At 33.7% G+C, this 13,788-nt stretch overlaps 1 protein-coding gene across 3 annotated transcripts in view; it reads left to right on the plus strand.

The window, feature by feature from the left end:
* Positions 1–13,788, plus strand: part of LOC145246002 (pre-mRNA-splicing factor SLU7-like) — an 88,859-nt gene that overhangs the window by 23,771 nt on the left and 51,300 nt on the right. For all 3 annotated transcript variants that reach the window (XM_080107801.1, XM_080107802.1, XM_080107800.1), the window contains exons 4-5: positions 3,248–3,328; positions 11,599–11,766. In XM_080107801.1, the coding sequence (XP_079963927.1) occupies positions 3,248–3,328; positions 11,599–11,766 (249 nt within the window). The remainder of the gene's footprint in view (positions 1–3,247; positions 3,329–11,598; positions 11,767–13,788) is intronic.

Below are 13,788 nucleotides of genomic sequence, written 5' to 3' on the forward strand. Positions count from 1 at the left end.
TACAAATTGCTAAAAAACGCATGGGTTATTGGGGAATGATGTATTGAAAAATAAATTCAACGAAGTTGATTAATGAGATAGAAATGGAAAAAAACAGGAAAATGAAAAAATTATGAAGCTAGCCTGAAATTAAAAGAAAATGTTTCATCCTCCTACTATGAAGCGAGAAAAGTACCATTGCATTCATTACCATAAGTAATAACTAAGTTGTGAAAGTTAATAAAAGAAGATTTATTAGAACCTGCCCCTTCAGGAGGAAGTAAATGGGCATCAGCCATTATTAAAAAAAAGACGGTGACTTGAGAATTTGTGGAGATTATAAAATAGGGGTGAACAATAAAGTTTGCGCTGACTCGTACCCTATTCCGAATGTGGAAGTAGCTTTACATAAACATGCTGGAATGAAAGTATTTTCGAAGATAGACCTAAAATCAGCTTACCAGCAAATTCCCATAGATGAAAATTTTAAAGAAGTGATGACAATAAATAAACCTATAGGTCTGTTAGGGTGGAAAAGAATGTTGTATGGCATAAAAACGGCAAGTGAAATTTTTCAAAAAGCTATTGAAAAAGTAATAGGAAATGTTGAAAATACCATCTGTTATCAAGACGATATGTGTGTTGGGGATTTAAATGAAGATGATTTAGAGAAAGAAACTGAAAATATACTGAACTGGTTAAGAAACGCTGGCATGACAGTAAATGCAAAAAAGTGTGTAACCAACAGTTATGAAATATCATTTTTGGGTTACTCAATATCAAAGGATGGGATCTCTCCAGATGAAGCGCTAATACAGACAATTCTAAAAGTGGCTACACAAAAAAATAAAAAAAGAGTTGGAGTCTTTCTTGAGTTTGGTAATTTTTTATAGAAAATATGTACCAAAATATAATGAGTTGACAGAACCATTTGCGAAGTTAAGGAAAAAAAATGTGGAGTTCATTTGATTAGAACACCAACAGAAAGCCTTTGAAAAGTTGAAACAGATTCTAGCAAAAAAAAGCCAATAATACAAATTTTTTTACCCTAAGAAAGACATAACTCTAACTATTGACACTAGTGAGTATTCCGTATCCGGTATTTTGTCACAAGATGGTCCTCTTTTAATGTACTTATCAAGGAGATTAACAATGACTGAACACAGTTATTCTAATATAGAAAGGGAGGCACTCGCCATAGTGTGGACAACAGACAGAGCAAGATAGTTCTTGATGGGAAAAAAATTCTTGTTGAAAAGTGATCACAGACCACTGGAATTTATTTTCAACCCAAGAAAAGAACTACCCAAAGTTACAACATCCAGAATATTACGTTGGGCGATCAGACTGGTGGCATTCAACTTTGACATTGAGTAGTTAAAGGGAATATGATACTGCACGTTGATGCCTTATCTAGATTGAGGTTTTATAGAAAGAATAAGGACAAAAACGACAAGGAATTTGAAGACACATTTCTGCACCTTGTAGAAACTGATGTAATATCTGTAGATAAAATGGCTGCTGAAACTACAAATGACCCAGTGTTAAACAGAATAGTGTTGAGGATAAAAGAGAATCGCTGGGGAAATTGTTCAATGGCTGAAAGACCATTCAATGAAATAAGACATAAACTGACTATAGAAAACGGGGTAATATGTAATGGAGACTTGGTAGTTCCCCAGAAACACAGAGGAGACAGGTTATAAAAAGTGTACATGATGATGTACATTGTGGAGTGGCAGCCATGCAAGAAGATTAAAATTGGAAGCATGGTGGCCGAGGTACTCAAGAGACGTAGAAGACTATGTAAAAAGATGCACAATATGCACAGAACTCAGGAATTTCAAGCAAAAGAAAATACATGTGTGGCCCTTAAAAGCAGAACCATGGAGCAGAGTACACATGGATCATGCCTATGTCAATGAGATAGGACTAGTAATAATATTAGTAGATGCATATTCAGGTTGGCCTGAAGTGGTGAGAGTACCTGATAAGAGTACCACCGTAAAACAAATATTAAGAGTAATATTTTTGAGAAATGGGATACTGAGAACATTGGTGATGGATAACGCGCCAGAATTTGCGGATGCTGATTTGCATGAATGGCTAAGAAAAATAGGATGCAGACCTCCCTACCACCCTCAAAATAACAGGATAGGGGAAAGGATGGTCCAGACGGTAAAGAAGGGCATAAAAGCATGCTTACAACAGAAGGAGAAAATCGATGTTTTCCTACCAAGATTATTACAAAGCTATACAACAATTCTGCATGCAGGCAGGCCAGAAAGTCCATCTGCCTTAATGTCAGATAATTAAGGTCCCCTTTAACTATGTCATATGCCACAAATCAAAAGATGTGGTACAAAAGAAATAGGAATACAGAAATAGAGACAACAGAATTGCAGAAAGGACATAATACTGCAATATTAAATAAAGAAAATGGGAACAGTGTTCTAGCTCATGTTGACAAAATAAGATCCCAAGGAAAACAACCAGATGAGGAAATGCCTTCACAGCGGCCCATTATTGACATAACAGAAGAGTTAATGCAGAATGAGACTGCGGAGGAAGAAGTAGAGAGAGACGAGGTAGAAGAGGAAGAAGTAGAATGGGACAAGGCAGAAGAGGAAGAGAATATGCAGGAGGAACACTGCGATTATAGGGAAAGATGTGATAGATCCAAGGAAAAGGAGAGAAATAAAGGAAGATGTTCGGGAGGACATGAGAAGAAGTACAAGAAGTACTCCGTTATAGGGAAATGTAGTGATATGCAAATTAAGTATAATTTACATATGAGCAGATAGCTCATATTTATAAACCGACACCAACTAGAACAGGGGGTTGTTGAACGCTTGCTTAGCGTTATACAAGACATATCACTAAACAAATCCTTTTCTTTTATCAATTGTTAGAAGAACAGTTGTACTATTTAACTGATTATTTAAATAGGTTAAATAAAAGGAGTCATATATTTCCCATATATTATTACTTATATTTAACCTATTTTATACCCAGTGATGCTGGCTAATCTGCTAGTTTTTAGAATCTTTATTCTTTATCTAATTCTTTCTTAAACAATCATTTTTTTAAATGCATATTCTTTGTGAAAAGCAAACAACGTGATCATTGTAATTGCCTATTTTAAATTTGATTATAAATTATTATTAAAATGATTTTTTTAAATACTTTGTGTATTTCATATAAGATTTAAATTTTGTTACATTTTCATAAATGTGTAATACTTTTTTTTTTCTTTTCATAATTCAAGACTCAAGTTGTGACTAAGTATCGAAAAGGATCTTGTGAAAATTGTGGTGCAATGACTCATAAGAAGAAAGATTGTCTTGAGGTAAACTGATTTTCGTTTTTCTTTTATATTTTAATAGGAATTATTGACAATGACATTTCATCTGAAGCAAAAATGGAATTGGATAGTATTCTATAAATAGAATTTTTTAATTCTACAGAAAAAAATCTTGAAATTTACAACATGCAATGCTTATCTAATTGGTTATTTTGAGTTCAATTTAGTTTGGCAAATCATCATGTGGTTTCAATAGGAAAGAGCCAGTGGCACACGGCACAATCAGTTTACTGAGAGAAACATTTGATAAATAATTTCAAGAAATGAACCGTCAACTGGCCACCTCATTCATGTGATTTAACCTCATTAGATTATTTTCTTTGGGGATATGATAAACCAAACACAATAGGCCACTTAGAATTTGACGTGTTATTGCTGAAATACAGCCGAATTTTATGCATAAAGTTGTGACAATTGAATCTCTAGATTATGCTGTATTTGCGCTTAAAATTGTATTTAAATTATAAATGTCAAAAATTAATCTTTAGAATAAACCATATATTTGTATAAGAAAAATATTTTTCTGTGATTTATTTTAATTTAAAGTTCACCACCTCTAAAGAACACCCTTAGGAGAATAAGCACCTTAGTAGAATAGAATAAACCAATAAAATCTGCTTAACAAGAGAGGATGTTCAAGTTAGATAAGCATTCATCCTTCTTTGAAGAATAAATATTGTTGATTTATATATATGCCTCTAAAGATATAACAAAGAAATAAATTTATAAAACTAGCAGGACCCGTTTACTGGCGTTGCCCTGTGGTAGAATTCCCCCCCCCCCTGCGTAAAAAATTAAGGTACGGTTGGTGTTGTTGTTGTAGTCCAACCAGCTACCTCCTCATATTTAGCATGGCAATCGGAATGGACACTCTCAACCTACCTATGTTAAGAACGGCTTTCGGAATAGACACTCCATTTTGTGAGTGTGGGTGTGGGTGGCAAGAAATTAGCTCGAAATGTAAGGTATATAATAATAAAAAAACAATATATTTAGCTTTGTGACCTATTTGGGGGGAAAAAATTAATACCAAAACAAATTCAATAATAGTTATAATAGATGCACAAATAGTTTTAAACATCAGTGATATTTTGTATTATGATGTATTATGATGTATATTGTGTTTAAAAATAAAAAAGGACGTGTGGATGAAATGAGGTCAAAGCTCTCTCTCTCTGTCTCTCTCTTTCCCTATCTCTCTATCTCTCTCTCCCTATCTCTCTATCTCTATTGGCAGGATTCTTGTTTAGTTGTATGAATACTCTCTAACCCTTTATCGAGCAAAAAGGAATAAAGTGGATGACACCGCTACTCACTGAATGTAAACAGAACGTTTTAACGTTTAAACAATGAATAATATAAGTTAAGAAAAATGAAATTAAAATAATTTCTGTACAAATAAACAGAAAACAGAACTTCTCAATTAAATCAGTGCCTTTTCGTTTTCGGTTTCACAAGAATCATTGTTTCGTTTGGTGTGGTCGCTTTTTGGGCCTTGTAACTCATTACCGGATTTTAGCGAAGCACAAACACGATTTGACATGTACATTTAACTAAAAAGTTGTGACGATAACAAACCCAAGTAAACAAAAACAAAAATGAAAAATCCTAAACTTTTATTCAATATTTCTGTTATAGCGATCAAAAGCTAAAGGGGAAATAACTCTAATAAAGGAAGTAAGAGTTATTGCCCTTATATAGATAAAAAGCTAAAGACTAGAGAGTTCCAGGGAAAACAATGGACAATATGGCTACAAATGGAAGTGGATGAAAATTTCAAAAATCTCCTCACTATTAACACCCACAAGAGATTATTTCAATTTAGCCGCCTTCCATTTGAAGTTAAGTCAGCTCCAGCAATATTCCAACAAACTATGGATACAATACTCACAGGATTGCAAGGAGTTTTTGCCTACATTGATAATAGCATCGTTACAGGCACATCCCAAGAGGAACTTCTGCATCGTCTGACTGCCGTCCTGGATCGAATTCAACAATATGGATTTCACTTAAGGCCAAACAAATACAAATTCTTCCCAACTTCTGTGAAATATCTTGGATTTATTTGTGACAAAAATGGTCGAAAACCAGATCCAGATAATATTCAGGCAACTCCAATGAATGTTGCAACACTATGATTTTTTTCTGTGTCTTTGTAAATCATTATGGTGCTTTCTTACCTTAACTGCACAAGTGACGAGGACCTCTAAATAATCTTTTACAAAAAAATACCAAATGGAATTGGTCAAGCACATGCAAAGAATCATTTGAGAAAATCAAAACACTTCTTAGTTCTGATTTATTGCTGACACACTACGATCCATCATTAGACATTACTGTGGTGACGGATGCTTCAGACTATGGAGTCGGAGTAGTAATATCACACATTTTTTCTGATGGAAGCGAAAAAGCCATTGCACATGCATCAAAGTCATTGACGTCTACTGAAAGAAAGTATAGCCAAATTGAAAAAGAAGCCCTAGCAATCATCGATGCAATAAAGAAAATGCTATATAGCCATCATTTTACTCTGATCATGGACCATAAGCCTTTAATAAGTATTTTTGGTTCCAAGAAAGGAATTCCAGTTTATACAGCAAACCGCTTACAAAGATGCTTTTAGATTACGACTTTTCTATAAAGTACCAACCAGGCAGCAAAATTGGTCAGGCAGATGCGTTATCCAGACTCATCTCGTCTCATTAAAAAGTAGTGGAAGACACAGTCATTGCTGCTATATCTGTGGAATCTGAAGTTGTCTCTTCACTTGTTTCCGCTGTCACTCCTGAGATGATGCAGGAGGCTACAGCTGCAGATCCATTATTACAGAAAGTTTGATGTTTTCATCTCACAAGTTGGCTAAAAATATGCACTGACCAACAACTGCAACCATTTTTTTAAAGAAGATCTTCTTTATCGGAGATCAATAATACACTTCTTTTTGTGGAATGTGTGGTTGTCCCATTCAAATTCTAGAACAGAGTTCTCAAGCAATTCCACTATGAACATCCAGGAATTAATCGGATGAAAGCATTGGCACGTGGCTATGTGTATTGGCCAAACATGGACAGGCAGTTAGACGCCAAGACAATTTGTATACCTAAATCTATAGCAGGCTAGTTTAACCTCGATCAAAAATACACGCATTTCCATTGGTTAGATGTGAATAAAAAACCGTCTCCACATACAGTTCATATATTAAATGTTTACATATACAGATCATAATGAAGCAATTTGCAACAGTATACACACACATTTACTCATTACACATGCAATTATATCTCTGAATAAATAACAGCAGGTTTAAAGAACAATCTCTATCAAATTGCACAGTCATTTAAAATAACTTGAATTTTCTACTATATTTAACTAGTCATTAAATGTATACTTAAATTCATTAATTAAAAGAATTTATTGATGTTTACTAAACCTATTTTACACTACAAAATAAATAATTTTCAAAACTTCTATTTCAAAAAATTATAAACGTATACCAAACAAAATTGTTCTCAAAAAGTAGATCAACAAATGATACCACAATTACACAAAAATATAAATGAACAGTAAGATCAAACCTAATGTGATAAAATGGTATTGGAATTCTAAAAAGTTTTAATTTGTATTGATACTTTTGATACATTATGTTCACTTTATCAATATGTTTAAATTTAATTACCGCATATTTCAGCATATTCAGATAAGACGAGGTACAAAAGTGGAGCAAATTTTAATAAATTTATTATATATTGGTTGTATAAGGCGATTGCTAAATCACAAAATCATGTTTGTTTAGCCCAGGCAAGAGATTGCAACACCCAGTATCTTATGAAATATTGTTTTTTAAAGATGATTTTTTAACTTAAACGGTCGTTTTACACACCAAAATATATGTTAATTTATATATAGTGACCTTGTCTGTATGTATATATGCAGGACAGTATCTATCAAACTATTCTATCAATTTTTGAAACTTTATATAGGGGATTCGGACCAGTGGAACATTTGATTTGGTTTTTAGTTGGTAAAAATAGTTGCTATTGGGTAACAATTGAAATATTGGAACTTGCCAGGTGTAAGTCAATTTACAGTTCTCCTCTGCACATGTGCAAATATACATTTATACGTTAAACTGTATTAATTTTTAAAGTTTTGATATTCATCTGTCCGTAAGTCATACGTAGTGAATACTGATGGAGAGCTAAATGTTTTAGTTTCGATTTTAGCTGATAGCACCTAAATCATATTTCTTTTTACTTTTAAAATCACTATTATATATTGGGTCAATAGAGAATTAGCTCTATAATAATAAATACAAAATCTGCATAAATTAAAATATTATATTTAAACATATTTTATGACCAGGCTACATTGGGTGGCCTGCTAATATATATATACTAGCAAAAGTACCCATCGTTGACTGGGTTCAAAAACAGCCTACAGAAAATGGACTCTAATTTATGAAAGTATGATAGGTTATGAAAAGAAAGGGTTGTAAAGAGATAGCTTTGAATTTGGGGGTATCAAAACCAAAGCAAAATATGATGAAAGTAAAAATAAAATAGAAAAACCCCATAATTCATTATACCATACCTGTTCACACTGAAAAAATTATCACAATATTCTGTGGATCTATATTAAAAAACCTTGTTAAACTTTGTGACATATTTCCATTTTATGGAGGTCAGGCACGAACGAACACTCCATAATTTTATTATACCATATTTCTTCAAACTGAAACATAATTATCGAAGTATACTTCAGGAAAATCTACAACAGTGTAGTAAACAATGGGCAATCAACAATTCCCCCACTAACCAACAATCACGAGGTTGTTTGCTCAGCAACTGACAAAGCTAATATGCTTGCCAGCCGGTTTGCCTCGAACTCCACACTGGACCCTGCCTGACTTTCCTTTGCGGACAGACGCCATGCTAGACGATCTAAAAATCACCCCTGCTCAGGTACATGCTATCATAATAAATCTTGACACTTCCAAAGCATGCGGACCTGATCTCATCCCAGCTGTGCTATTAAAAAAGTGCTCAGCCGAAGTAGCTCAATTTCTCTCCAAACTCTTCAACAAATGCCTTAATGAATCATGCTTTCCGGGCTGTTGGAAAACCGCTTCTGTGGTACCAATATTCAAGAATTCTGGTGAAAGAACTGACCCATCAAATTATCACCCCATTAGCCTCCTCCCACTTTTCGCCAAAATATTTGAGACCATAATTAACCATGCTCTAGTCTGGCACCTTACAGACGCTAAACTTCTGACTGACCAACAATATGGATTTAGACAAGCCCGTTCCACAGCTGACATTCTCACTGTAATCTCTGAACGTATATACCATTCACTGGATAAAGCGGGGGAGGGCAGAGCGGTAGCTCTAGATATATCTAAGGCTTTTGACAGGGTATGGCACAAGGGTCTCCTCAGGAAAATTAAATCATACGGTATCACTGGTAGAATACTTAGCATAATTGAATCCTTCTTAGACAAGAGAAAAATCCAGGTTGTCCTCGACGGTCGAACATCTAAACAGTGTGATATAAATGCAGGAGTGCCTCAGGGGTCTATTCTTGGACCTCTATTGTTCCTGATATTTATTAATGACCTCCCCGACAAAACTGCCTCTGAGATGGGTATATATGCTGATGACACTACACTCTATAAAAGGCATGACAGGAAAACAAATGAACACATATCTAAAGAAATGGCAAAAACACTAGAGGATGACCTCCAATCTGTAGTGGAATGGGGACATAAATGGATGGTCACATTCAATGCTGCCAAAACCAAACTGGTTTCCTTCAATAACTACAAGAAACCTTCTCTGCCACTAATAGCAATGACCAGTGACTCCCTGTCTGAGAGTACATCTTTCAAACTGCTTGGCCTAACGTTCACAGGAAACATGAGCTGGAACAATTATATTGAAAACATTGCCAGGGCCGCTGCAAAAAAGGTAGGCTCTCTCTACCGTGCTAGAAAACTACTGACACCTGAAAGTATCCTGTATCTCTATAAGGCCACCATTCGCCCATGTATGGAGTATTGTTGTCACATCTGGGCTGGTGCGTCTACTACTAATCTCTCGCTCCTAGACAAGGTTAAAAAAAGAGTCGCCAATCTGATAGGCCCTGAACTGGCATCTAAGCTTCAGCCTCTGTCCCATCGACGAAACGTTGCATCCCTCTGCTTGTTCTACAAGTATTTTAATGGTGAGTGCTCTGACGAACTGCAGACACTTGTGCCCCCATGTCGCAGACACCCTCGACAAACCCGACAGGCAGCTAAATCCCACCCCCACACAGTAGAGATCCCTAGATGCAAAAGATCCTTCTACTCCAGTAGTTTCTTCCCCAGAACCGCTAGACTCTGGAATTCCATTCCAGGATCCTGCTTCCCTAACTGTACTGACATGCAGAAGTTCAAGTGCAACGTGAACCGACATCTTGCTGCCCAAATCCCTACATAGTGCCCCCGTAGTTGCTGACCCTGATAGTAGCCCCCTACACCTGAGTGGCAATGTGCCTTGTTTGGGGTGAAAATGTAATAAAATAAAAAAATAAAAAAAAATACTTACGCAAATAGATATGAAAAGCCTTTATTAAAGTTTGTGCCTTTTTCCATTCTATGGAGGCCAGGCGCGAACGCAGACCCCACAATTTTAATATACCATCCTATTTAAGTTAAAACATGGTTATCAAAGTATTATTATGTACATCTATATTAAAAACACTTGTAAACGTTTTTTTTTTAAATTTTTACATTTTTTATTTCTATACTTTGTGGACCAGGCGCGTATGCAGACCCCACAATTTTAATGAATCATCATTATGCCAGATTAAACATACCCATTCCTGTGTCTCGATACATCTTCTATCATTATATGTGATCAGTTTTCTATAATAGTCAACCATATAGGAGCCTATTCGTGACCAGACACACACGCAGATGGTCAGCTTTATATTATATATATAATATTCAAATGTGTGAAAATGTACTTAGAATATTGGTAAATGCTACTTTTAAAATATGTTAGAAGAGAGTAATATTAAATCAACTTTATTGGCAAAAAGTAGCAAAGTGCAATAAGTAAATTGTAAAAGCTATTAGATGTGTATATCTGTGTACTGTCTAAATGTTTGTCCAAGGTGACTTTAAATCTTGATATCATAGACATCATTATGACTTCTGTGAGGCAGTTGCATGGTGCAGAAAAACAAGTAGTGAATACTGCTTTCTTCTAACGATACAAAAGCGACTGTGATGCATGGCGACCACAACTTGGCACTTGGGCGGAAAACTCCAATTGATAATGTTTTACACGCAAATCACATTCCTTGTACTCTCTGCTGTTCAAACGAAGAATAATTATCCAAAGATAATGGCCATGATGCATCTAATGCTGCCTTGAAGTGTTTGGTTGTGTACAATCTGACCATAACTTCTGGCAGCAGTGCAGCAACTTAAACCGATAAAAGGTGCCTAATGATAATTAAGTCAAAATTATTTTGTGTATATCTTGTCTCACTTTCCACAAAGTTCCCTCAGGTCAATATCTTTTGGATTTGGTCGCATATAAAACCTGAAATATATTTAATCCTGAAAAATGTCTTTTAAAAATAAAAATGTGGGACAAAATTTACCTTATCATTAACTAGGAATCTTTGCAGCCGAGAGATGAACAATCAAGCTTCCTTGATACAATGATAAAATCTGACTTTCAAATGTTTCTATTTTCCTCTTTGTTCTTCTGAAAGGTTATGTTTCTGAATTTTTGATGTAAGGATTGATAATTTGTATTATCTGGACTACTCTTCTCATTTAGAGTTTTATTCTCACAAAGGTTTGGCTGATGTAACCTCTGACCAATATGGCTATATTAAGTATATCTATTATTGCTTGAATTTTATAATTTTAATATTATTAAAATATTTTTAAAAAAGTAAATATATTTCCTTTCTATGGATGTGCTGACCACACAATAAGGGTGTACCACCTTGATCAAAATAAATTTCATCGGTAATGTTTCAAAATATATATGGTCTCCAAAAAAACAACATGGAGTTTGCGAAAACAAATATAACTTTATATATGGCGATAGATTTAGGAGCAATGTTTTTTTTTCTGTTTGTATTTTTGTTTTAATATATTAAATGTTTTTGTGGAATATGAATTTACTTCATCTGTTTTAAATAATGATATTTCATCTTATTTTTCTGATTATTTATAAAACCTGTCATTTTAGCGTCCACGAAGAGTTGGAGCCAAATATACTGGTGACTCTATCGCACCTGATGAACACATACAACCTATTTTAAAATATGATTATGATGGAAAACGGGATATTTGGAATGGATACGATCCTGAAGAACATCAAAATAAACTTTTTGGAGAATATTCCAAAATATTACAAGTAAGATTACTTTTATACAATTTCAACTCTTCTATTCACCTTTATTTTCATGCAGCTAAATTGCCATACTAACAATCATTTCTATTTTAATGAAACTTAGACAAGATCTTGTGTGTTTGCCTTTCTCACCTATATGAAACTTTGATAAGTGCACATTGAATCATTATTGTATTTATTTTGCTATTAGATGGATATTTATCAAAATCAAAAATAAAATTTTATGAAAGGTGCTTGATTGAGCTCTAATCTCTGATTCCTCCTTATAATACAGTCACCGTTGCAAAGAACTTTCTTCCTCTTTATGTCAAATGGAATTTCATGAATAGAGTTTCTTTCCAAGAACTTTCCATCTGTGAAACACATTATCATGGAACTCCTTCCCTGTAAACTACAATTTGATCATCGTTAAATGTATTGTCAGCAAATACTTGCAATAAACCATCTTCATAAGAATTCATTCGTTACATTGATCATTGTTAATCCTCTCATAATATTCTTCATCATCTCACTGACAATTCATCCATCTCATTAATCTGTATCTTAAAGTAACCTTTGGCCTTGGTAAATTGTGACACCTTTGTAAAAAAATCAATAATAAAATAAATTTTATATTTTAAATTATTTTTCTCTGAGTCCTGCACTCAGCAATATATTTTTTTACCAGGGGAATGTCAAGTAGAGTTAGTTTAAAATATTATTTTCTTGATTTGTATTAAAGGCCATCTTTAATGTCACTTGTCAATTGACAACTTTGAACAAAATTTTAATGAATTTTAAATGACAATATTTGATTAATTCATTTCAAATTTCACATGATTGACATTTTTTGTTACATCTCCAGAACAACTGGAGATTTCTTGAATAATTTGTTTGAACATAAATACCAGAAAATATATCTACAGAGTGCTGTAGTGTATTTAAAAATAAAAACTTTTACAACTGTGTAATAATATTATAATTATCATAATCATCATCATTACTATAAACAAATATTAACTTCACGTTTGTAGAGTTAATCCAGTTTAAAACGTGTTAGTCTTTAAATAAAATAAGTACAAAATAAATTTGCCATAATCTCTGAAATGAAAGCAAATTAAAATAAATGTTATTTTTTTTAAAACAAAATGAAAATAAAGCTAAAAAAATTCCTAGGCAATGCCAATTAGATAGTTTCGAATTTTGTTATTTTAAAATGTGTAAGTATTAAAATTGGCATTTTTGTTAATGTTTTTATTTTTAAATATGAAACAATTCTAACTTTCTAAATGTCATAAGAATGGTCTTTTAATTCTCGAAAGAAGCCATTTAATTTTATCTTACTTGGTTGTATGTGTGTGTATGTTCGTTCCCTATCGACTTGAAAATAGCTAGGACGATTTTTTTATGAAATTTCACACAAAGGTATTTTATGTTCCTGGCAGTGTTCTTAGATAGGTTTTGTATCAGAATCTCTTCGATAAGTATCGATAATCGAAATAATCTGATAAGGAGCATGCAATTTTGACTTAAGTTAACAGTTTACACAGCCTAACATCACAAGTGCATTTGAGAAGTTTTATTACCATGAAAGCCAAAAGGCCTGACGTAAAATCAACAGTAGGTTCTTCAATATGACAGGGGCATGTTCAAAATGAGTTTCTATTTAAAGCACAATTGCATGATAATATTTGACTTCCTCATTTTAAACTTAAATTCCAGCCATTATTATTTTTATCATGTCCTGGAGGTCACTTGAGAATAAGGGTTAATGCACAATGGTCAAAAGGAACATGTCGTAGTAATCGTTAGTAGTGGAAGTTTGGTAAAGTACATTACTTAAGGGGATGACTCATCAAGAATTTGTTCACATTGGACTTGAAGACAACCATATTGTAGTTAGTTGGAAAGCAGGAAAACAACAGAGTTCTACTGGTGTACAGTTCAAAGAAAGAAGCTTTGTTCATGGAATCTACGTTTAGGTTTAGGCAAAGATAAAGAGTGGGGGAAATTATTGATAGTAGTTTCAACTAGATGAATGTTTTT

This window comes from Euprymna scolopes, chromosome 23, assembly GCF_053919585.1.
Source record: "Euprymna scolopes isolate OS-2025 chromosome 23, ASM5391958v1, whole genome shotgun sequence".
Taxonomy (NCBI): Eukaryota; Metazoa; Mollusca; class Cephalopoda; order Sepiida; family Sepiolidae; genus Euprymna; species Euprymna scolopes.